This window comes from Orcinus orca, chromosome 8 (genome assembly GCF_937001465.1).
Source record: "Orcinus orca chromosome 8, mOrcOrc1.1, whole genome shotgun sequence".
NCBI classification, from domain to species: domain Eukaryota; kingdom Metazoa; phylum Chordata; class Mammalia; order Artiodactyla; family Delphinidae; genus Orcinus; species Orcinus orca.
This window is the reverse complement of record NC_064566.1, coordinates 15,597,270-15,623,657: the sequence shown is the minus strand read 5'-3', so window position 1 is coordinate 15,623,657 and position 26,388 is coordinate 15,597,270. Positions and strand designations below refer to the sequence as shown.

At 47.5% G+C, this 26,388-nt stretch overlaps 1 protein-coding gene across 1 annotated transcript; it reads right to left on the bottom strand.

Moving 5' to 3' along the window:
• Window positions 1–15,705: 15,705 nt before the first annotated feature.
• On the bottom strand, window positions 15,706–16,065 carry LOC101281452 (60S ribosomal protein L36a). The gene has a single exon (XM_004264032.3). It carries the CDS (start codon window positions 16,027–16,029, stop codon window positions 15,709–15,711), a length of 321 nt encoding a protein of 106 aa, XP_004264080.1. The 5' UTR covers window positions 16,030–16,065; the 3' UTR covers window positions 15,706–15,708.
• Between the last annotated feature and the right edge of the window lie 10,323 nt (window positions 16,066–26,388).

The window sequence follows — 26,388 nt, the reverse complement described above, 5'->3', positions numbered from 1 at the left end:
GCACAAGCCTCCCCACCAGACACTTGCTGGAACCCACCAGCCCCACGACGAACATGCATCTCCAAAGAAAAAGGATGAAAACGAGCCATCTCTCCACAGAGGTGCGTGGGTCCAGCTTCTTCCCAGCACCTGTGGGCCCAGGGGAGCAGACAGACAGGGCTGACCCTCTGAACTCAGGGCAGGGAGGACTCTGTCCACCCAGAACCAGCTGGGGCTGCCCAGCTGTGGGCCAGCACAGCTGAAAGGTCCTAATTAGCTCATTTCCCCAGCCCCGTGGGCTGCGAGCAGGCTCCCTTCACCTTTCGCCCTGCCCCATCTCACTCAATTTAGCAGTTCAAGGTTCACCGTGATGCCAGGGTGGGGACAGGGAAAATGTTCCCCCACTCCCATGCCATTAAGCAAAACCATCCCTTTGTAGTCAGCTCTACCCTGAAGACTTTGGAATCCTTCCCTCCTCAGCCTAATTCTGATGGCTGCACTGAGAAGAGAGGCTGTGGGGTGTACCCAGCTTCAGACTCTGTCTCTGCCATTGGACGAGCAGCTGTGTGATCCTGAGCAAGTGACTCACCCTCTCTGACCCTCAGTTTCTTCAATTCTGAGGACGCTGACACTCACTTCACTTGGTGCTTGTGAGGATTTGATGTGATGAGGTCTGCAAGGCAAGGGGCACATGGCCCGGACGTAGCAAGCCCTCAGTTCCAGCCCCTGCACTCTGCCCAACTTTCCCCAGACTGTAAACCCTGTGGGGGCAGGCACAGCGTCTGCTCTGCTCACCACTGTGTGTCCAGCATCTTGCTGAGGTCCTGGACACAGAGGGGCTTTCTTATTCCTTTCTTTAATCACTCCTCTATGCCAGGCCCTGAGCCCAGGAAACAGCCAGTGAATGAACGAATGTTTTCTTCTCCCACTCCCCACTTTTGCAGAGCTGAGCTCTGGTAAAGGGCATCTCTGGCAAGCTAGTTAGACACTGTGGATGGAGCACGGGACACAGGGTCAGAAGGCTGGGAAAGAGCCGGAGCTTTGCATCCCGGCAGCTCTCCTGTCTTAGGAAAGGTCTCCCCTCCGCCATGCCCACACTAGCAACCTCAGGGGCTGGGTGTGCCATGAGCCCCCAACCTACCCCTGTTACTGGCTCCAGTCTGGAAAATCACCCGCAGCTCTTGAAGCCTCACCTTTCTCAGGAGCGGGAATGGGGATAAACGTTTCTCTGTCCAGGGTGACAAGTGGTGTCACCAGGGCGTGAAATGGGAGTGAACGCAGTAAAGAGCCTGGCACAGGGCCTGGCTGGGAGAGGACTCCATCATGTCAGTTTCCTTTTCTTCATCCAGCGTGACAGCTACCTTGTTTCTCTAAGTGTGGTCCTCAGACCTGGGAGCTGGCTGGAAACAGGATCCCTGGGTATCATTCCAGACCCACTGCATCCAAACCTGCATTTTAACAAGATCTCCAGGTGCTTCTGTACCACCCAAATTTGAGGCGCACGCTCCACTGCATGCCCTCTCCTCTGCAGCTCGAAGTCGTGGTGATGTTAATAAGAGCTCTCCAGCCTTGGCATAAGCCAAACGGAATGAGGGAGAATTGGGATGGCCAGTTCCAAAGCCAAACAGAAACAGACTGAGGGCTTTCTGCGGGTCTGCGGGCCACAGCTCCGCTGCTTGCTGGAAGCAGATGGAACCCAAGAGTGGGCTGGGGGATGGGCAGTGGGGTCAACTCCTCCATCCTGTGTTGGGCTTAAAAATAGAGCTGAGGGAGCATTCCACGTCTGGATGGGTAAAATACCTTCTCCTGCTTCTCTTTATTACGGGTCTGCAGAGGCGAGGTCAGGAATCACGCCCCATCCTGCGGTTTACAGGACCTTTCCCTAATGAAGCCGAGGGCCAGGAGGCCGCGCATTCCAGGGAACATAATTAAAACCACCGAGGGTTATTCGGAATAACAGACCCGTTTAGTCGGAAGCACTTGCCATGCTAATTCAAACAAGGTGATTACAGGCGATTAGCAAACCTAATGCCTTCAGTTAAAACCCAGCCTGAGCCAATATCCCTGTGCCATGCGGCTGCTTCCCACTAGCTATCTACCTTACTACGTTTGTTAGTGTGTATATGTTTGTGACAGCCTGGAGGGGTGGGATAGGGAGGGTGGGAGGGAGGGAGACGCAAGAGGGAAGAGATATGGGAACATATGTATATGTATAACTGATTCACTTTGTTATAAAGCAGAAACTAACACACCATTGTAAAGTAATTATACCCCAATAAAGATGTTAAAAAAAAAAGAAAAAAAAAAACAAAAAACCCAGCCTGGAGGAGGGATGAGCAAGTGGCCCTGGCTACTTCCTGTGGCTGGTGGAGGGTGCTGACCTGGGACTGAAATTTCCCAAGGTCAGTGCCAGGTGGGGCTTTTGGGCTGCCCACCTGGGTAAGGTGCTCTCCTAGTGCAGACTCCTTGGCGGGGAGGAGGCTGACCCCACCTGGGGAGGGTCAGAAATGAATCCCTCCAGGTCTCCTGGGACCATTCTGGGCACATCCTACAAGAGCTGGCCCTACCTACCTCTTCGGCTCCATCCTCTGTGGCCTCTTGAAGGCAGGGGCTGCGTCTTCTGGTCCCTCTTTCCCTGAAAGGGGATGATTACAGATGTGCCTATGGACACCTAATAATCATCTTTTTTTAAAAAAAAATAAATTTATTTTATTTATTTATTTTTATTTTTGGCTGTGCTGGGTCTTCGTTGATGCGCATGGGCTTTCTCTAGTTGAGGCAAGCAGGCTTCTCATTGCGGTGGCTTCTCCTGTTGCGGAGCACAGGCTCTAGGCGCACGGGCTTCAGTAGTTGTGGCACGTGGGCTCACTAGTTGTGGCTCACGGGCTTAGTTGCTCCGCAGCATGTGGGATCTTCCCGGACCAGGGTCTGAACCCGTGTCCCCTGCATTGGCAGGCGGATTCTTAACCACTGCGCCACCAGGGAAGCCCTCATCTTTTACTTGGTACTTATTATGTGCCAAACACTGTGCTAAGCAGTTCTTACGCATCACCTCATTTAGTTCATTGAAGTCAGCACCGTTTTTGTCCCCATTTGATGGATGAGGAGTAGTGGGCATGGAGAGAAGTCTCTGCTCCAGGCCGCACTGCTCGAAAGTGGTCACTGGGGTCTTCTACCCAGATCCACTGGACTCTGAGGCCCTCTCAGTACCTCACTGAATTTCCTCTTACAGTTGAAGGGGACTGAAGCTCAGAGAACTAAGTAACTTGCCAGAGATCATCAGCTGGTGAGTGGCGGAAATGGAATTTGCCCCTGATGTTGCTGCTTCCAAAGCCCCTGTGTGACAACTTCTACCGGAGCACCCTGGAGAGCACACAGAATGGTAGCCAAACCTGGAAGGGGAGGTGCCGCCAGGGAGGCTCATTAGGGAAGGGCATCCCAGACAGAGGGAGCTCTACAGACGCCTGCGATAGGGAGCTCTCAGCTGCCAGCGGCCAAAACCCCCAAATCAACCAGCTTAGTTAATAAGGGCTATTTATCATTACAAGCAACCAGGAGTCCTGACGGCTGGTTAATTTAGAGGCTCCACAGTGTCACCAAGAATACAGGTCTCCTTCCTCCCTTCCTGCTTTCCATCCATCAGATATTACTGGGTACCTTCTAGATGCCAGGTACTCTCCTAAACCCTGGGGTTACAGTGCTGAAAAAAAAGGTCCTTGACTTTTTGGAGCTTGTATTCTTGTGTTAAGGACTGATAATCAACATACAGTGTGTGTGTGTGTGTGTGTGTGTGTGTGTGTGTGTGTTTAATATATAGTGTGTGTGCATTATACATATATATACAATACATACATATGTATATGTATATTTAATGTGCATATATAATATATAGTGTGCATATATAATGTGTATATATATGTATTATATTTATATAAATATATATCATATATTGTGTGTATATATACACAGAGTGTGTGTATATATATTATATACCCACATTGTATATATATATATAATATACCCACATTGTGTATATATATATTATATATATATATATAAAATATATATATAAATAACATAATATCAAAAAAAAAAAAGCCACGGGAAAAGAGAGTAAAGGACGGGAAAGAAGTCAGAGAAATCCTTCTGAGGAGCTGACACTGGAGCAGAGACCTGAATGAAGTACAGGAATGAGCTCAAAGAGATCTGGGGAAAGTGTTCTTGGCAGTGGGCACTGCATGTGCAAAGTCCCTGGGGTAGGGTAGTACTTGGAGTGGAGCGATTGAGACCTCTTTGCTGTGCATCCTCAGAGGGTTGGCTTCTCCAGATAATTGCCCTCATGGTGGTCAAGGCAGCTGTAGCAATTCCAGGCACCCTAGGCAGACAAGACACTTGCTGATGAATAAGAGGGTGTCTTTCGTAAATCAGTGGAGAAATCCTTCCCAGAACCCCCCAGTATTTCTCCTCAATCCTGCTGGTCAGAATTGAGTCACGGGCACATGTCTAAATCAATCCCAGGCAGGGAAATGGACTACAGTGGTTGGCTTAGACCCGTGCGGATGCACCCTTGCAGCTGGAGATGGGGCCATGCTTGTTTGAGTTGTAGGGGATAGATAACCCCCTGATAAAATGGGGCCCTGCCAGGAAGAAAGAAGGGGGACATAAGTAGAAATGATGTGTACAATTATGGGTCATGATTTTAAAAGGAAGGGGCATGTCCTTCCCTTCACTGGCTGGAATCTGAGCTTGCTCGTGGTTATCCAGTCTTTTTTTTTTTTTTTAACATCTTTATTGGAGTATAATTGCTTTACAATGGTGTGTTAGTTTCTGCTAGTTATCCAGTCTTGACCACGAGGACAAGGGCAGCTGCCTAGGGATGGCAGAGCAACACGGCAGAAGGAGACTGGGAATCATCAAGTTAGCCCTGGAATGCTCGCGTTTAGATGATAGGGAGACATAGTTAGAGATGATAGAGACAGAGAAAGAGACACAGATAGGTTCCTATCAGGGGAATTTGCATTCTAACTGATTCAGCTCCCCAGCTTGCCTCAACCAGAGTAGGTCCTCTTCACTTATCAGGGCCCATGTCAGGCTTTACTGGAGAAAAAGCTCTGCTGCTTAAAAACCCTTTGACAATGACTAGCGTAGTCCAGCGTCCTCATTTGACAAACTGGAAAGGGAGGTGCAGCAAGGGGAAGTGACTTGCCCAGGACCACACAGTTAGCAGGTATCAGAGCCAGGACCAAATTCAGACTCTGCCCAGCAGGCACTGGTGCTGCATTCCTGGATCACTCCAATCAGGTACATTCTCTATTGTGATCTTAAATCTGTGCTATGGGGAATTCCCTTGTGGTCCAGTGGTTAGAACTCTGCACTTTCACTGCTGAGGGCCCAGGTTTGATCCCTGGTCAGGGAAGTAAGATCCCACAAGCCACTTGGTGCAGCTCCCCAAAACCCAAAACAAATAAAAAAAATTCCAAAAACAACACACACACACACACACACAAACCCAAAAAACAAAGCAAAACTGTGCTGTGGAGAGAATGTGGCTGATTCCAATCCTGATGGAAGACAGCCTCATGGTTCCTAGGCATTACATGCTCAGGCTGTCACTCCACCTTTTACTTCCATCCTCCATGTTAACCTCAGCCAGGGTCCTGTGGACCTGGGCAGGGAGACAGCTGCCTCTTGGCTTTTGTTAGCAGGTCTTAAACTTTGTTCTGCTTAAGAATCATCTAGGGGGCTTCCCTGGTGGCACAGTGGTTGAAAGTCCGCCTGCCAATGCAGCGGACACAGGTTCGTGCCCCGGTCCGGGAGGATCCCACATGCCGCGGAGCGGCTGGGCCCGTGATCCATGGCCACTGAGCCTGCGCGTCCAGAGCCTGTGCTCCGCAACGGGAGAGGGCACAACAGTGAGAGGCCCGCGTACAGCAAAAAAAAAAAAAGAGTCATCTAGGGGTCGGGGTGAAGGGGGGCCAATGATTATGCTGCAGACTCCTGGGCCCTCTCCTGGAAGATTCTGACTCAGTAGGTTTGAGGTAGGGCCCAGGAATCTGCCTAGAAATTAAGGCCTCTCTAGGTAACTGTGCTGCAGGCTGTCCACAGGCTACACCCTGAGAAACAGTGGCCCAAAGGATTCTGGAGGAAAGTTCTCTTCATCCTAAAGAAACAATCCCACAACCAAACCTGAGGCTTGATATTGTTTTTCCAGGTGCTAACACTTTCATTCCAGCTGGAGGTCAGACTGAATACCTAGAGAAGAGGAGAGCCGGGTTGTTGCACTTAAATCCAAACTAGTGAAATATTTTTAATATTAATGACAATAAATTTAATCCAAAATCGCTGAAAACTGGGATCCAACCTTTCCTGAGAGAAGGCTTTTCGGGGAGCTTAAGCTGGCATTGGGTACCCAGGAGCCGTGAGTAAAGGACATGGTCTCCCCTGCTCCGTGGATCTCTTCCCTGCATTCTGCTTCCTCTAGCCTGCGGCAGGTAGGTCTGGGGGATTGCACCCCCTTTCTTCCTGGAGTAGCTCTCTCCTTCATCTCCCTTCCCCGGACTCTTATCTACCTCAATATCGGCTTTCAAAATATCTCCACACTGAGGAAAAGAAGCAGCAAAACTAAAAAATACGCAAAAACCCCAGCTTTTGACAAAATTCACAGCTGGAGAAGTAAAACCTAAGTGATAGATTGGTATTTTGAAAATCAAGATTTTATAGTTTTATTTTTTCAAATTCCCCCTAAAGCAGTCAGGTCCAGTTATTCCTTGCCTCTGGCTTAGATCTCCTAAGGTCTGGGTTTCAGAGGCCATATAAACACTGCCCTGCTTACCTGTAACCAGGAAGTCCAGGGGTCACTGTCTTCAGGCACGGCTGGATCCAGGAGCTCTATGTCTTTGTCTCTTCCACCTCTTGACTCTGCTTTCCTGTGTGTAGCTTCATTCTCAGGTAAGCTTTCTCCCTGTGGTGGCAAAGATACCCACTGGAAGCCTGAGGCATGCCGGGTGCTGACAGCTTGGGATCCTGAGGAGGAGATACTCACATGGGTCTCTGCCAGCATCCATGTAGCAAAGCCCAATTCTTGGACCAATCACAGTGGGCTGGAGGGTGGGGTTCCATGGTTTGTAGGTGTGGATCCTGTTCCCACCTCGGTCATCCAGGGATAGGCAGGGCACTGAGATTTTTTTCCCTCTGTGCTTTGGAATGTGGTGAGGATGCCCTAATAGACAGAGGGCTCCTGCAGATGAACCAGGGCTGCCCACCCCTGGAAGCGATTGGCCTGGTGTCACCCTAGGGCTGAAAAGCAAAGTCTAATTCAGCCCAATGTCCTTATCCATGGTCCAGGGCTCTTCCAATCATGTCACTGGCCTGAAGAGGACACTGGGAGCCTCCTGTTGGGGCTACGGTGTCTGTGGATGACAATATAATGGAGTTAGGGTGGAAGTGTCAAGGTCTTGGCCAAGCTTTCAGGCAGCCATGAGGGAATGGGCAGATCTCAGTGCCAGTGATGGAATTCTGCCATTTATTCTGTATTTGGACTCTGCCATTTACTTGTAATTGTTAAACTTAGTTAACCTTTCTGACCCTCAGTTTTCTCATCTGTAAAAGGAAGATAATAAATATCTACGTCCCTGGACTGAACAAATTATTGATAATCCTTGTGTGGAGGGAGAAAGGGGGAAGGGAGAACAGTTCCAGGAGCTACGCTCAGGAAGACTGGCACAGGGGAGGAGGGACAGAGGACACAGATGAACCCTGTCCTCTAGAGTGGCCTTGGTAGGAGACGGCCTGCATGGGGCCTCCCATAGTGCACTATTACCTGTGGGGTCAGGGAGGGGTTGCAAGATTTAGCAAATAAAAATACAGCACACCCAGTTCACCCAGAATTTCAGATAACATTTGTTTTTCTTTTTTTTAGTATAGGTGTATCTCATACAATATCTGGGATATACCAAAAATTATTTTTGTTGTTTATCTGAAATTCAAATTTCCTGTATCTTAATCCTGCATTTTAGGTCCGGGGAAAGGAAGTGTGAGGATCCCATTGATTCAGGCTAATGAACCTGATCCCGGTTGGGTGGGGGGCAGCCTACCCAGAGCTCTAATTATGCCATCAGGAATTTGTCTTTCTCTGTCTCCTGGCTCTGCTTTTCTCTGTTTTGCTTCATTCCCAAACAGTATGAAGGTAGTCACGAGCAGCTCCGGGACCTCCTTCCGAGCAGCCTAGCGAACCCAGGAAGAGAGCACACCTCCTTCCCAGCCGGTCCAGCAAAAGTTTCAGGCCTGACTCTCATTGGCCTGAATTACCACATGCCGTCTCCTGAACCAATCACTGTGGTCTGGGAAGATGAAGTCACCTGATTGGCCAGGCCTGGGTCATGTGCCCGTATTAGGGGCTGGGGAGTGAAAGGGGGAAAATGTGGTGTTGTTATCACAGTGGGAAGTGGAACTGGACTGCTGGAAACAGCAGGAGCCCACTGAGGGGGATCCACTTCCTCCTGACTAAAGCCTTCTCTCAAGGGGCAGCCTCAGCTAAGCCCGTGTGGCCTCCTGGGCAAGGCAAGTCTGCATTCTTGCTCTTCCTGGAGAGGTCTGGGGTTACAGACCATGAAGAACTAGAATAAGTCCCAGCTCTGCCTGTGTGGTCTTGGGCCAGTTCTCTTACCTCTCTGTGGCTCAGTTTCCCCATTTATAAGGCAAGAATAAATGGCATCAGTGTTATCAAGCAAGTAGAGCACCTGGCACTGGGGCTGGCACATGGAAACTCTAACCTGTCTGGAGGTTTTTGGTGGTTATTGGTCCATGTGAGGTCCTTTTAAGGGTGAAGTGGCAAAGCTTTGATTCCTGGATTGTCAGAAGGACCATCTTTCCGTCTTTGGGTGCGTAAAATGTTTGAATGGTCCTAGCCCACTGGCTATACCTACCATTGGAGCTATATATCAGGGTGGGGAAAGCAGATTCCTTGGAGTCCGTGAGCCTGGGCGTGCCCCCCCCCCCCCACTTCCCCCTACTCCCGCTGTCAGACGCATGTCAAAGTCATGCATGTGGGCAGAATGACTTAGGAGACCTAACGTAGGCTGCCCCTTCTGGGATCCGTAACCATCCTTGGCTCTCACACTCCCAGACTGACCTACACAAGAGACCTATGGTATTCTATTCAGCAGCCAAAAAGGCTTGAAGCTGTCTATTCCCAAGCCTGCCACATGCTTGAAGCGCCGTATCACGGCTCTGTGACTTCAGTTTTAGACTTTCATCCTTTCCAAGATATAAATACTCCTGGGAGAGGTTTGACTTTAAGCAGTTAATAACTGTTGACACCTCTCTATAAATGAAGGCACTGAAAACAAGATTTATAAGGGAAATGAGAGAGGGAGAGAAGGGGGCACTGGGTATAAAAGGAAGTGGGTTTGGGCCCTACGGATGGGGAGAAATTTTAGGACAGGGAGGCTGTGGCCGTCTCCTCCACGTGGCACTGCCCCACGCTGTGGAGCCAGCTACTCACACTGCCCTGCCACTCCCTGGTGCCTGGGGCCATGCAGATGGTGGCAGCACGTGTAATGAAAAGAAGGTGGGCTTTGGAAGCATCTGGGACGGGAAGAGAATTCTGTCTTTGGCAATTAAACACAATGTTTGACCTTCCGCAAGTCATTTAACGTCTCAGAGCCTCAGTTTCCTCATCTGTTAAATGGGGATCCTACTGCCTCCCTGACAGGGTTAGTACCAGGATTTGTGAATTATACTTCAAGACCCTGTATTTTGACTTACCAACCTAGATTTTCCTGAAAGCAGTTGGCTGGCTCTAGATCTTTCTGTGTTCTCATGGCAACCCCACCCAAAGGATTCCCCCCACATTACCAGGCTCCTGACCTTGACTTCAGAAACAGAACCAGACAGCCCATCAGAGGCTTACAGGGTTAGGTCCTGGCTTGGGCTTCACCCCCAGGTCCCCAAATCAGGAGGCATCTTATACCTCCAGGCCCCCTCACCCTCCAAGCACCGCCATTTGCCTGTCAAGGAACTTGGGCCCATGAGGAGCTCAGACAACAGCAGCTTTTTTCTTCATTAAAGTATCTTACTGGACTGAAGAAGAAGAAAAAAATCTGAGCTCGTCCATAATTTAATAGGTGAAATGCCAGGGAAAGTCAACGCCAAGCTGTTTCTTGGTGGCCTCATTATGTCGTCCATTAAACAACTTTTATGTTTTGTTTATAGTTGCCCGTTTTTCCCCTTGTTATTCCACCCCCCCCTTTTTTTTTTTTTAATAAAAGAACATTTAAAAACTTATAACGTTAAAAAGGGACATGGGCTGAGAAACCGATTACGAGAAATCTACTGGCCATCCCTGGCAGGGCTGGGAAAATCCAGCCACCACAGAAAGGAGATGGTCCCGGGAGCAGCCCCTGCTGAGGTCTGGGCCCAGCAGCGCGGGCTTGGGGTCAGCACGTTCTTAGCGTTTTGCTGATTCTGAGGGCATTTCTGAGGTAAGAAAGTCCTTATCTGTTGGGTAATGGTCAGAAAGGCCCTGGAGGGCCCAGAGAGAGAGAAGAGCAAGAGAACATTGGAACTTTCCTTTTCCCTTCAGGGAGAGAAACCCTGGGCCCCGTTGTCTGGCAGGACCTGGCAGGTCAAGAGAGGCGCTGGTCCGGATGTGGCCTTGTTTACAGGCCAGTGTATGAGCCACTCAACACGCCAAGGAAAGTCTTAGGAAGCGAGGCCTCTGGCACGGTCAACTGGGTTGTGCTTGTTCCCAGCTATGCTCTGGCCACAATTGTGACCTCCTGTGGGACATCCCGATGTGAGAACTGACCCCGGCTCAAGATGAAGCTGCCCCCAGCTTGGGGGTCTCCAGCCTTGGTCAAGGGGGTGAGCAGAAGCAAATCTCTCTGGAGCTTCTAGAGAGGCTGCCTTGGGATTCTTCGAATCAGCTCAGACATGAGGGTCTGGACCAGTTCCTGCCAGGCTCTCAGGGGAGAAAGGATGTCCTTTCTGGAGCTCTCTAAGTATAGCTTCTTCCAGAAGCTGACCCAGAGATGAGGTGTCCACGGCGAGTAGTTGATGCATGGGGTGATCCCAGGAAACGCCAGCAGAGGAGTGGGCAATTGAGAGAGGGAAGGGGAGGAAGCCGGTAAAGGGTGACTTACCAAGTTGATTACCCCGGGCAACTGGGACTTAATTCATCTGGGGAAATAGTGTCTCACATGCCCCGGGAAAGGCTGGGAAGGGGGCAGATTCTGGATCAAAGCTTCCACCCCGGGCCAGGCTCCTGCCAGGCACAAGAACAGAAGGATGGAGGGTGCAGAGATGCAGCCCCTTGTCCTTCAGGACTTCTCTGCCTGAGGAGAACCAGAAGAGGGATGTTGTACGCTGGGACTGGCGTGGCCGCTGTGAGCACACAGGCTGAGCCGTATCCTCGCTGTGTTCCTCGCCCGCACGGCGGCCCAGAGCTGAGTTCTAGGGCCTTCAGGTTCCTTGTAAGATGTAGGTCATCATTCCTACTTGTGGCCCGCACTGTGGCTGTGAAGGTGGCTGGGTAAAGAGCTTCACTCCTTGTTCTAGACTGAATTGTACCCCACCCACCCCCAAATTCATAGGTTGAAGCCCTAACTTCCAAGGTGACTGAATTTGGAGACGAAGCCTTAAGGTTAAATGAGGTTATAAATGTGGGGCCCTACTCCCATAGGGTTCGTGTCCTTTTTTTTTTTTTTGCTGTACGCGGGCCTCTCACTGTTGTGGCCTCTCCCGTTGCGGAGCACAGGCTCCGGATGCGCAGGCTCAGCGGCCATGGCTCACGGGCCCAGCCGCTCCGCGGCATGTGGGATCCTCCCGGACTGGGGCACGAACCCGTGTCCCCTGCATCGGCAGGCGGACTCTCAACCACTGCGCCACCAGGGAAGCCCTTGTGAACTTTTAAGAAGAGGAGGAGACACCAGAGATCTCTCTCCACATGCTCAAAGACCATGAGAGGACAGAGTGAGAAGGTGGCGTCCACAAGCCCAGGAGAAAAGCCTCACCAGAAGCCAACTCTGATCGCACTTTGATCTTGAACTTCTAGCATCCAGAACCGTGAGAAAATCAAGTTCTCTTGTTTAAGTCCCACCAGCCTGTGCTGTTTTATTTGGCAACTGGGCTGGCTAAGACCCTCCTGAACCCTGGGGCCAGACTAGGTGGGTTTGAATCCTACCTCTGTTTACATTTAAGCCATGAGAACCTGGGAAGTTTTAACTTATTCTCAATTTTCTCATCTGTGAAATGGGAAGAATAATGATACCTGCCTCCTCAGGAGCTACCACCTCACAGCCGAGCAGCTGAAGACAACGAGCATCGATTCCTGCTCATGAGTCTACATTCTGGGGGGCAGGCAGCTGTGGGCTGAGCAGGCAGCTCTGCTCGTCTCTGCTGGGTCCTCACGTCCTTGGGTGTCAGCTGACTATGGGCAGGTCTGGAATGGTCCCAGCTGCCTTCAGGTACGTCGCTACAGGCACACGTATATGAAGATGCTGCACAGGCCACCTGGCACACCACACATGCAGAGCTATGTCTCCATCCCCCAGCTGGCTGGCCCAGGCTTCTTCACAGCGCTGCGACACAGTTCCATGCAAGCGAGTGGAAGCTGCCAGGCCTCCAGAGGCCTAGGTGTAGAGCTAGCACTCCATCACTTCCACCCCATTCTACTGGCCAAGGCAAGAGTCCCAGACTAGCCCACATGAAGGGGAGGTGAAATAGACTCCACCTCTGCATGGGAATTGAAACAAAGTTATATTGCAAAGGGCAGGTCGTTACTTGGGGCCATGAATTCAATCACTGAACTCATAGCACATTTGGGGGGTGAAATAAGGCACCATGTAAAGTACTTGAAAAAGCTATGACTGAAACGATGCTCTCCTACCGTATTTGTGAATGAGTCAGGAATTTTCAAGATAAGACTGGATGCCCGTGGGTCATTGAGTCAGAACTTAATTATTTTAAAGCCAGAGCTTCTTTGAGAGTGAACACAGGGGTCTACCTCTCTCTACCACACACACACACACACACACACACACACACACACACACTTAACACATTCATATGCAGACGCACCCAGCTGAGGTGCTCAGACATAGCTAGATGCACACAGGTGCACGTGGCCCCTACACCCCATACGCAACATGTATTGTCGCACAGGCCCCAGGAGCCGGTTCACACACCCAGCGGACACGGACATCCCCACACATAACGTACCCACACACACACCACACACGTAGGCACATGTGTTCACACACCTGGACACGCAGATGGCACAACCGACACACGCGGCTCTCGCAGGGACGCGGATGCACGTGTGCCCCGCCAGGACCCAGCAGCCTCTGGCACCTCAACTCCTCGCCTCCACCGGCCTTTTCGGTGAGGCCTCTTCAGAGGGGTGTGAGCAGCGTGTGGGTGTGGTGGGTGGCAGTGTGATGAATGCTCTCCTCGGGCCCCAATGTCTGCTGGGGGTTGGCATCGGTGCCCACGGGGCAGGCCACAGGATGCCTTGCAGATGAAAGGGAGGTGGGCAATGAGTACTGGGAGGAGAAGGGAGCCTTCCCAGGTGGGCCCGGGACCTGAGGGCAAATAGCCCTCCAGCAGCTCCGTGCCTACTCCGCCCCCTGGAGGGGGAGTGTGAGCCCCGAACTAAGCAGGCTGATTGAAGCTACCACACCCCGCCACCCCGGGTGCACATTAGCAGGCGGTTAGAGGGGACAGTGATGCTGAAAGGTCCCACGCTTGGAACCTTACACGGACTGTGTCACAGCTTCTTGGCCATGAGACCATCAGCTGCTGCAGCCTGGGCTATAAACGGGGGAGGCAGTGGGCTCCGGAGGCATAACCTTCTGCCTCTAGATGGTGACGGCCAGGCAAGCTCCCCCAGACCTCCCCTGCAGGTAGTGACTGTGGCCTTAGTGGGGTTTACTGCGCCCTGAATTTTTGCGTCTTTGGGCTGACTCTGTTCCAGAATCCAGTCCTTCAGGGTTTGGGGTGCGTTGGGGGCAGAGTGCAGGGGACTCCAGGAGGCTAAGAGAGCTAGCTATCTTTGACCTCAGGACAGCCTGATCCTCTAGTGAAGTGAGCCCAGCAGAAAGACATGCATATGCGCCTGTCTGCCCCCAGGGGCTGGGTCTAAACACTTCAGAGAAGGAAACCTTCAGGGCCACGGGGAGAAAGTGGGGGGTGGGGGGGTGGGGGTTGGCAACTGTGGCCACCTGGGCAGGTCTGGGATCCGCGAGACAACCTGGATTTGTCTTCCTGTTCTTGTTCTCAGGAGTGTCTGTGGTGGGTGATGGTGTGGACAAGCTTGTGAGCGTGCTTTCCCCAGGGCTCAGCAAACTACGGCCTGGGGGCCAAATCCCACCTGATGCTTATTTTTATAAATAAAGTTTTATTGGAACATGGCCACATCCACTCCAGTATGTATTGTCCACGGTTGCTTTCACACGATTACCACAGAGAGGAGTAGTTGCAACAGAGGTCTGACGTCCCAGAAAACTGAAAAATATTTACAGAAAAAAGTTTGCCAATCCCTGCTTTACTTTATACCCTGAAAACAAGAACGTGGGTTCCAGAATGAGAAAGACCTGGGAGGAAGCACCACTTCCTAGCCCTGTGACCTTGGGCAGGTCACTTAACCTCTCAGAGCCTCAGTTTTCCTGTCTGTAAAATAGGGATAACCACACCTACCTCACAGTGGGGCACAGAGGAGAACAGCACTCAGCCTGGCTGGTGCTGGGCACGTGCCATTGCTCAGTAAATGGCAGCATTTATTCAGTGTTTTGCTAGAGGCTCCTTTAAATTAGTGTTTCCCCAGTTGAATCCCTGGCAGGGGAGCTTCATGAAAATGCACAGCCCTGAGCTTCACCCCAAACCTGCTGAATCAGCCATGCAGAGGATGGGGTGAGCTGTGTGAGGGCTCATCAGGCCAGCTGGGAAAGGGGGCGGGGCCAGAGTGGAGGTGGGTGTGGCTCAGGACGACCAACTCATCCTGTTTGCTTGGGACTAAGGGGCTGCCCTGGGATGCACTACAACCAGGAAAGTCCTAGGCACACTGGAGTGAGCTGGTCATTCTAAGTTGTTCACTATAATAGCTATCCAGTGGGATGGCTTGGCAGGCAGAGGCCTGGTTCCCAAAATACTGCTCAGCTTCAGTGACTCGCCCCAGGTCACAAACCACAAGAGCCAGGGTCTTCAAGTCCTGCGGAGGGGGTGCTTCACAGTATTTCTCTTAGGCAGCCTCACCCACCCCCCTCCTCCCTCTCCATCTCTGCCCATCTCCTTGTTATTCCTATTTCCATCATTTTCCATCTTTGGGGGGGTCTCATGCCTCCCTTGCTCCATCAAGACTGACTCTGTCAGGATGGATGAGCTGTCAGTTATAACACCTTAGAACTAATTTCTGTATGTGAGCTGTGCATTTGAAGCTTCTTTTTTTTTTTTTTTTTTTTTTTTTTGCGGTACGTGGGCCTCTCACTGTTGTGGCCTCTCCCGTTGCGGAGCACAGGCTCTGGACGCGCAGGCTCAGTGGCCATGGCTCACGGGCCCAGCTGCTCCGCGGCATGTGGGATCCTCCCGGACCGGGGCACGAACCCGTGTCCCCTGCATCGGCAGGCGGACTCTCAACCACTGTGCCACCAGGGAAGCCCGAAGTTCATTTTTTTTTTTTTTTTTTTAAACAATCTCAAATGTTTATTGCCTTCATAACAAAACAAAATATGAAGCTCAGAACTGGATCACTTGGCCCTTTCTCTTCTTATCTCCTCCCAGCTCAAAATGCTTGCATCTCTTAATAGCCAGCATTCTCTTAGATCTGCAGTTCGGCTCAACACATTCAAGCCTCAGCACAATCTTCTTTGTAGTTTTAGCCTTTTTCCGGAAAATCGGCTTAGTCTGCCCACCATAGCCACTCTGCTTCCTGTCATAACGCCGTTTTCCCTGGGCATACAGAGAATCCTTGCCCTTCTTGTACTGTGTCACTTTGTGGGGTTGGTGCTTGCCGCACTTCTTACAGAAAGTCCGGCGGGTTTTAGGAACGTTCACCATGTTTGCGAGAGCGCTATCGGCACGGAAAAAGCCCGAAGTTCATTTTTAAGCATGGAAGGGAGAGCTTTTTTGGGGTGGCGGAGATATTGTTGCAATTGTTCCAGTGCCTGCTGGCAGGCACTGGAAAGAGATGTCTGGATTCCCACATAGCAATAGCACCTCTTCCTACTTAGCCTGCCCTGGGAGCCCCGGGAGAAACTCAGGGGGTGTCCTCTCGCCCCTGAAGGGACTCTGGGGCCCTGGCCACCCTGGCCCATCTTTGTCTTGACTCCCCTGAGAACGGTGAAATCTTAGCTTTTGAGCCAGGAATATTGTTTTGAAAAAATTAAATGCCCCAAGAGTCCCTATAGTCCCCAAACCTCATTTTAAAGGGATTATAGCAGCTGGCTTGTAAATCCTGCTTCTTATGGTGGGGGGCTTAGAGTGGGGCTCAGGCAGGGACTGGGGTTGGGGGGAAAGAAAGGAGGTCATTTCATTTCCTAGAGAGAAAGGCCTGGGTTCTCCCTGCTGCCGCGCCTGGGACCGGGCTCAGTGCCTCCACTGGGGAAAATGGACTTGGAATCTGGCCACCAGGGTTCCAGCCCCAGGTTTGCCATCGGTTTATGGCTGACCTTGGGGCTGCTCTGTTACCTTCTCTGGGCCTCAGTCTCCTGAGTGACAAGGATTTGAACATAAAGAAGAGTTTTGCCATCCTCCCTTCTTTTCTTACCTTCCAAGTAGGGGTCTCTGTCTCTGGGCTCCCACACATGTGAAGGCTGTGACAGAGGTGGGTGACTGGAGAGCTGGATCAAAATGCTCTGTCCAGGGGCAGCTGTGTGGCTGAGAGATTGCAAAAACTTTAATTAAAAAAAAAAAAAATGAGGCTTATTTTTGGGGACTGGGTGGAATTGAGGAAGACATTTGACACCTGCCAGGAAGTGGGACCAGGGGGAGGGCAAGGTGGGAAAGGAGGATTTCGAGTAAGTTTCACTGCATGCACTTCCCCTCCCCTGAGCCCCTGCAGAAGCTTCAGTCAAGCTCCAGCGGCTACCATAGAGTTTTGGAGTCAGATTAGTAGTTCTTTGGGGCAAGTGCCTACGCAGACGCAGGCCCACTTGGAATTGACTGGTGCTTCTAGACTACAAGACTGGTCCAGACTGGTGCTGGCCTGAGGGTGGGGGACGAATTATTAGTGATACAGATGATTTGGGTGAACTTAAGGGAATTGTGATTTATTTATTTAGACTATGAATGCTATTTGTTTTTTTTTTAATAGATCTTTTTTTTTTTTTTTCTCTGCGGTACGCGGGCCTCTCACTGTTGTGGCCTCTCCCGTCGCGGAGCACAGGCTCCGCACATGCAGGCTCAGCGGCCATGGCTCACGGGCCCAGCCGCTCCGTGGCATGTGGGATCTTCCCGGACCGGGGCACGAACTGTGTCCCCTGCATCAGCAGGTGGACTCTCAACCACTGCGCCACCAGGGAAGCCCTAATAGATCTTAACTGGAGTATAATTGCTTCACAATACTGTGTTAGTTTCTGTTGTACAACAAAGTGAATCAGCCATATGCATACATATGTCCCCATATCCCCTCCCTCTTGAGCCTCCCTCCCACCCTCCGTATCCCACCCCTCTAGGTCATCGCAAAGCACTGAGCCAATCTCCCTGTGCTATGCTGCTGCTTCCCACCAGCTAACAAATTTATATACGGTAGTGTATATATGTCAATGCTACTCTCACTTCACCCCAGCTTCCCCTTCCCCCTCCATGTCCTCAAGTTCATTCTCTATGTCTATGTCGTTATTCCTGCCCCACCACTAGGTTCATCAGTAACATTTTTTTTCTAGATTCCATATATATATGTTAGCATATGGTATTTGTTTTTCTCTTTCTGACTTACTTCACTCTGTATGACAGACTCTAGGTCCATCCACCTCACTACAAATAACTCAATTTCATTTATTTTAATGGCTGAGTAATATTCCATTGTATATATGTGCCACATCTTCTTTATCCATTCATCTGTCGATGGACATTTAGGTTGGTTCCATGTCCTGGCTATTGTAAATAGTGCTGCAATGAACATTGTGGTACAAGTCTCTGTTTTGAATTATGGTTTTCTCAGGGTAGATGCCCAGTAGTGGGATTGCTGGGTCATATGGTAGTTCTATTTTTAGTTTTTTAAGGAACCTCCATGCTGTTCTCTGTAGTGGTTGTATCAATTTACATTCCCACCAACAGTGCAGGAGCGTTTCCTTTTCACCACACTCTTTCCAGCATTTATTGTTTCTAGAGTTTTTTGATAATGGCCATTCTGACTGGTGTCAGGTGATACCTCATGGTAGTTTTGATTTGTGTTTCTCTAATAATTAGTGATGTTGAGCATCTTTTCATGTGCCTCTTGGCCATCTGTATGTCATCTTTGGTGAAATGTCTATTTAGGTCTTCTGCCCATTTTTAAATTGAATTGTTTGTTTTTTTGATATTGAGCTCCATGAGCTGTTTGTATATTTTGGAGATTAATCCTTTGTCTGTTGTTTCATTTGCAAATATTTTCTCCCATTCTGAGGGTTCTCTTTTCATCTTGTTTAGGGTTTCATTTGCTGTACAAAAGCTTTTCAGTTTCATTAGGTCCCATTTTTTAATTTTTGTTTTTATTTCCATTACTTTAAGAGGTGAGTCAAAAAAGATCTTGCTGTGGTTTATGTCAAAGAGTATTTTTCCTATGTTTTCCTCTAAGAGTTTTATAGTGCCTGGTCTTACATTTAGGTCTTCAATCCATTTGGAGTTTACTTTTGTGTATGGTGTTAGGTAGCGTTCTAATTTCATTCTTTTACATGTAGTTGTTGAGTTTTCCTAGCACCACTTATTGACGAGGCTGTCTTTTCTCCATTGTATGTTCTTGCCTCCTTTGTCGTAAATTAGGTGCCCATATGTGCATGGGTTTATCTCTGGGCTTTCTATCCTGTACCATTGACCTATATTTCTGTTTTTGTGCCAGTACCATACTGTCTTGATTACTGTAGCTTTATAGAATAGTTTGAAGTCAGAGAGCCTGATTCCTCCAGCTCCGTTTTTCTTTCTCAAGACTGCTTCGGCTATTCGAGGTCTTTTGTGTTTCCACACAAATTGTAAAATTTTTTGTTCTAATTCTGTGAAGAATGCCATTGGTAATTTGATAGGGATTGCATTGAATCTGTAGATTTTTGCTTTGGGTAGTATAGTCATTTTCACAATATTGATTCTTCCATTCCAAGAACATGATATATCTCTCCAACTGTTTATGTCGTCTTTCATTTCTTTCATCAGTGTTTTATAGTTTCCTGAGTACAAGTCTTTCACCTCCTTATGTAGGTTTATTCCTAGGTATTTTATTCTTTTTGTTGCCATGGTAAAGGGGATTGTTTCCTTAATTTCTCTTTCTGATTTTTCATTGTTAGTGTATAGGAATGCCAGAGATTTCTATGCTTTAATTTTGTAACCTGCAGCCTTACCAAATTCATTAGTTCATCAATTCATTCATTGATTAGTTCTAGCAGTTTTCTGGTGGCACCTTTAGGATTCTCTATGTATAGTATCACGTCATCTGCGAACAGTGGCAGTTTTACTTCTTCTTTTCCAATTTGTATTCCTTTTATTTCTTTTTCTTCTCTGATTGCCATGGCTAGGACTTCCAAAACTATGTTGAATAAGAGTGGCGAGAGTGGACATCCTTGTCTTGTTCCTGATCTTAGTGGAAATGCTTTCGGTTTTTCATCATTGAGAATGATGTTTGCTGTGGGTTTGTCATATATGGCCTTTATTATGTTGAGGTAGGTTCCCTCTATGCCCATTTTCTGGAGAGTTTTTATCATAAATGGGAGTTGAATTTTGTCAAAATCTTTTTCTGCATCTGTTGAGATGATTATATGGTTTTTATTCCTTAACTTGTTAATATGATGTATCACATTGATTGATTTGCGTATATTGAAGAATCCTTGCATTCCTGGGGTAAATCCCACTTGATCATGGTGTATGATCCTTTTGATAGGCTGTTGGATTCTGCTTGCTAGTATTTTGTTGAGGATTTTTGCATCTATGCTCATCAGTGATATTGGTCTATAATTTTCTTTTTTTGTGATATCTTTTTCTGGTTTTGGTATCAGGGTGATGGTGGCTTTGTAGAATGAAGTTGGGTGTGTTCCTCCCTCTGCAATTTTTTGGAAGAGTTTGAGAAGGATAGGTGTTAGCTTTTCTCTAAATGTTTGATAGAATTTGCCTGTGAAGCCATCTGGTCCCGGACTTTTGTTTGTTGGAAGATTTTTAATTACAGTTTCAATGTCATTACTTGTGATAGGTCTGTTTATACTTTCTAATTCTTCCTGGTTCAGTCTTGGAAAATTGTACCTTCCCAAGAATTTGTCCATTTCTTCATGGTCGTCCATTTTATTGGCATATAGTTGTTTGTAGTAGTCTCTTATAATCCTTTGTATTTCTGTGGTGTCAGTTGTCATTTCCCATTTTTCATTTCTAATTTTATTGATTTGCGTCCTCTCTCTTTTCTTCTTGATGAGTCTGGCTAATGGTTTATCAATTTTGTTTATCTTCTCAAAGAACCAGCCTTTAGTTTTATTGATCTTTGCTATTGTTTTCTTCATTTCTATTTCATTTATTTCTGCTCTGATCTTTATGATTTCTTTCCTTCTACTGACTTTGGGTTTTCTTTGTTCTTCTTTCTCTAGTTGCTTTAGGTGTAGAGTTAGATTGTTTATTGGAGATTTTTCTTGTTTCTTGAGGTGAGATTGAATTGCTATAAACTTCCCTCTTAGAACTGCTTTTGCTGCGTCCCATAGATTTTGGGTCATTGTGTTTTCATTGTCATTTGTTTCTATGTATTTTTTTATTTCTTCTTTGATTTCTTCAGTGATCTCTTGGTTATTTAGTAGCGCACTGTTTAGCCTCCATGTATTTGTGGTTTTTAGTTTTTTTCCTGTCATTGATTTCCAGTCTCATAGTGTTGTGGTCAGAAAAGATGCTTGATATGGTTTCAATTTTCTTAAATTTTCTGAGGCTTGATTTGTTACCCAGGATATGATCTGTCCTGGAGAATATTCTGGGTGCACTTGAGAAGAAGGTGTATTCTGTTGTTTTTGGATGGAATGTCCTATAAATATCGATTAAGTCCATCTGGTCTATTGTGTCATTTAAAGCTTGTGTTTCCTTATTTATTTTCTGCCTGGATGATCTATCCATTGGTGTAATTGGAGTGTTAAAGTTCCCTACTGTTATTGTGTTGCTGTTGATTTCCCCTTTCATGGTTGTTAACATTTGCCTTATGTATTGAGGTGCTCCTATGTTGGGTGCATAAACATTTATAATTTTTATATCTTCTTCTTGGATTGATCCCTCGATCATTATGTAGTGTCCTTCCTTATCTCTTGTAACAGTCTTTATTTTAAAGTCTATTATATCTGCTACAAGTATTGCTACTCCAGCTTTCTTTTGATTTCCATTTGCATGGAATATCTTTTTCCATCCCTTCACTTTCAGTCGTATTTGCCCCTAGATCTGAAGTATGTCTCTTGTAGACAGCATATATATGGGTCTTGTTTTTGTATCCATTCAGCCAGTCTGTGTCTTTTGGTTGGGGCATTTAATCCATTTACATTCAAGGTTATTATCGATTTGTATGTTCCTATTACCATTTTCTCTAATTGTTTTGGGTTTGTTTTTGTGGGTCTTTTTCTTCTCTTGTGTTTCCTGCCTAGAGAACTTTCTTTAGCATTTGTTGTAAAGCTGGCTTGATGGTGCTGAATTCTGTTAGCTTTTGCTTGTCTGAAAAGCTTTTGATTTCTCTGTCAAATCTGAATGAGATCCTTGCTGGATAGAGTAAGCCTGGTTGTAGGTTTTTCCCTTTCATCATTTTAAATATGTCTTGCCACTTCCTCCTGGCTTGCAGAGTTTCTGCTGAAAGATCAGCTGTTAACCTTATGCGGATTCCCTTACATGTTATTTGTTGCTTTTCCCTTGCTACTTTTAACATTTTTCCTTTCTTTGTATTTAAGTGTTGATAGTTTGATTAATATGTGTCTCGGCATGTTTCTCTTTGGGTTTATCCTGTATGGGACTCTCTGTGCTTCCTGGACTTGATTGACTATTTTCTTTCCCATGTTAGGGAAGTTTTCTACTATAATCTCTTCAAATATTTTCTCAGACCCTTTCTTTTTCTCTCCTTCTTCTGGGACCCCTATAATTCGAATGTTGGTGCGTTTAGTGTTGTCCCAGAGTCTCTGAGATTGTCCTCAATTCTTTTCATTCTTTTTTCTTTATTCTGCTCCTTGGCAGTTATTTCCACCATTTTGTTTTCCAGCTCACTTATTCATTCTTCTGCCTCAGTTATTCTGTTATTGGTTCCTTCTAGTGTATTTTTCATTTCAGTTATTGTGTTGTTCATCTCTGTTTGTTTGTTCTTTGGTTCTTCTAGATCTTCGTTAAACATTTCTGTATTTTCTCAATCCGTGCTTCCATTTTATTTACAAGATTCTGGATCATCTTTACTATCATTACTCTGAATTCTTTTTCAGGTAGATTGCCTATTTCCTCTTCATTTATTTGGTCTTGTAGGTTTTTATCTTACTCCTTCATCTGTGACATATTTTTTTGCGGTCTCATTTTTTTTTCCTTATTTTTATGAGTGGGATTTTGTCCCTGTCTTACTGGTTGTTTGGCCTGAGGCTTCTAACACTGGAGTTTGTAGGCTGTTGGGTAGAGCTGGGTCTTGTTGCTGAGATGAGGACCTCTGGAAGACCTCACTCCGATGAATATTCCCTGGGGTCTGAGGTTCTCTGTTAATCCAGTGATTTGGACTTGGAGCTCCCACCACAGGAGCTTTGGCCTGACACCCAGAGGTTCTCTTGGGGGTTCTTCCCATCTCCTTGGGCGTCGGGGTCCCCCAACAGCATCCAGCAGACACCCTAGTTGTGGGGAGATGTGAACTCTGCATCTTCCCACACTGCCATCTTTTGATGTATTGATTTAAATGGGTCCTGGAAGAAAGTAATGCATGAAATAATTATGAAAATAATTGCATAATCTGCAATTTTGAGGATATTAATGCTGAAGACAAGGTCCAAAGAGGTGTTTATGTTAATAATCTGTGAGTTGATTCAAGGGGAGTAATAAGTGATGCTGTGACTGTGAGGCCACTGACTGAAAAGGCCAGTGGCAGCCACCAGAAGGACAGGACTTTGGTGGGCATCAGCCAGCCCACCCCCAAAGGGCCTGGCTCCACATTCACTGCCCACACCCTGTGTGCCATGAGGTTACACAAGCCCCTTCCCCAAACACCCAGTCGCTATCTGAAGAGAAATAGGGAGAGCTGGGGAGGAATTGAAGCATCAGTAAACAGAATGAGCTGATGCACAAAGATTGTTAAAATGATTGGATTGGAGGGAGTCGTAAACCAGACTGGACAAAACTCAACTTCCCTCTCTCTCTCACCCCACTTTCTGACTTCTTCTTTTCTCCCCTTCTTTCCTTCACCCATGCAGTGCAAGCTAGTAAGGAAATTTAGAGTAGCTTTAGAGAAATAAACTACATGTTTGTGGCAAATTTGCTCCACCTAGAACAGTAGTGCTACTGGACGATCTTCACACACACAAATCATATGAATCAAGTTAAATAAATTTTCAGTCAATAACACCTCATGGCCTTTTCTTGGACAGTCACAATATTACATGTGCAAATTGAAGTCCTGTACTTAAAAAGAATATACCTGACTGTGAGCATTTCTCAAATACATTTGACTCTGGTATGTTACCTCCATAAAACATGTGTTGACATCCAGCAGAATTGGTTCCTGAAGAACCCATTTTGGGGAAATGCTGGACTGGGAGCTGGTGAAGGTGCCTTCCATCCCGACAACTCATGCATTGATGATCGATAAACCCCAGGAGACATCCGGCTCCCAGGCCAGCCTCTCCTGGGTGGGCAAGAGGACTGACTCCTCCACGGGAGGCTTCCGGCCAAGATCCGTCCCCCACACCATTCCTGTCTCCACCAGGGAGAAGTTGGAGTGACCTGCCAGCCATGCAGTAGGGTTTTTAGAGCTCCCAGTTTCCAAATAATGCCTTTCTACGGCCCGGGCTTCTTGCCTCTGTTATTGGGATTAGAAAGAGAACAACAGCTATGAAAACACAAAACGCCAAACAACAAAAACCCTTGGACTGAACAATACCCCAAGCCACATCAGAGGAGCCTTTTCCCTGCTGGCCCGCCGCCTGTACAGAGTTGGGATGTCTGGGTATGGCTCCCAGCTCCACCATTGGTCAAGGCCAACATGCTCTCTGGGGTCCTTGGTTTCCTCAACTCTCCCCTCTTTCTAGGCTACCCTCCTTGGGTGGTATAGCCCCCATGATGAAATCTCAGCCCTAAGCTCATTGGAAGCTCTTTATTTAAATACTTAGAATTCTGAACAACCTGAATAGTGTATTAATCATAATTAGTAAGTTGACATCTATTCAGCATTTGACAGTTTACAAAGCAGCTATACAGTCCTTCCTAAGAGGAGCCCATGAAGAGAATAGTGATTCTCCATTCCATCAGTGAGGAAACAGAGAGGATAAGCAGCTTGCCCAAGGCCACACAGGCAGCTGGCAGACCTGGGATTTGAAATGAAGACTTCTGATTTTAAAGTGGGCATTATTAAAGAGCAGAAGACATAGTCCCTGCCTTTGGGAGTTTTAGTCCTGCTGAGAAAGCGAGGCTTACTTTACCCCATTTTCTGTTGTCTGTTATTTTGAATGTGTGTGAGAATAAATCGGGCTGTACAAGTTGTGTAGACACTGTCTCACTCAAGACATCTGAATTCAGAGAAAGGAGAAGTCCTGTGGGCTGGGGTGGTTAAGGGAGGCTTCCTAGAGGAGGCAGACCCAGAGCGAGGCCTTAAAGAATAAGACACAAAACTTAAGAAAAATCTCTAATACATCAGTCATTTATATACCCTAGTATAAAATTCATTCGGCACCCCATCTCTGAACGTAGGACAAAAACAAGGCTTTCTTACTTTTTCATTCAGGACAACATTTTGAACCATTACTGTGTGGCAACCAGAGGCTAGCTTGCTGATGCTAGCTTGTTCCTTGGAATAGGCCCCTAGGATCAGTATATGCCTTTAAATGTAAAGAGGAAGGAAACAGGGGTCCCCCAGCCAGTGGGTGGTAGAGTAGGATTAGCACCCAGATCTCAGTCTCTGTCCTTAACCCACTTCTCTCTATCAAAGTAGTTCACCTGCCCTGAGCAGGTCTGAGCCACGTCCAGCTCAGACGGGGCTGAGGACTCAGACGGTGGTCGTGGTGTTTCGGTGGGAAGGGGTAGAAAATTCAGGGAGCCAGAATTTGAGCCTTGGGACAGGGAAGGCTGGAGTTGGAGCAAGAGGGAACGGTGTCTAACTGCCTGTTTCACCAAAAACACAGAAGAAAGAAAGAGCCTAGAGCAGAGATTAGTAAAACCAAAGGAGACCAAGAGGTCAAGAAGTGGATCGTCAGGGAGGCTGAGCCTGCGGGCGGGCGCTGGGCAGAGGAGCTAACGAAGGCCCTTGGGCAGGTTAACAATTAGCAAAAGAGTTGTGTTTCTAATTACATTTCTGATCTCAATCTGTTTGTTCCTTGAGTGAAATGAAGTAGTGATAGTAGATGGGGAATTGCTTCGAAAAGTAGAAGAGGTTTGCAGTGTTAAGTGATCGATGAATTCTTCATTAGGGGCTGTTAGCTTCTCTCTCTGATATTTATCTTTGTAGGTTGCAAAAAGGGCATTTGTGCCTGAATTTCTTTCTTTCTTCCCCCCCCCCCCTTTTTTTTGCTTCCTACAGGAATTCTTGTACACAAGGCAGACCTGATGTTTGCTCATTGCCCAGCTGATCTCTGGTCCCGTGACTTTTAACATCCATCTACAAATTGAGTTTCCCATGTGGACTTACCAGCCCTGATATGTCTTCTGGGCCACCTTTCCAGTCCAGAACCCCTTTGACCTCACCGCAGCCAGTCTCCCCTTCTCTTCTCCAAGTTCAATCCAACCCCTTTCTGTGCTCTCCACAGTGCACACACACTGTCTTTTCTGTCCTTTGAACATCCAAGCTTGGTCTCACCTCTGAGCCTTTGCCTGCGCTGTTCACTGGGTCTGGAATGCTTTCCCCACACCCTCTCATGGCGGACACCTTCTCATGTAGGGCTGAGTCAAAGATCACTTCCTCAAAAAGGCCTTCAATGACCACTCATCTCAAGAAGCATCCCCATCACTAGTCACTCTCATTACTCGCTTTATTTTCTTTATGGTGTTTGATGATAGGGAATTCTTTCTTTCTTTCTTATTTACTTTTTTGAGAGGGAATGTCTAGTTTTGTAA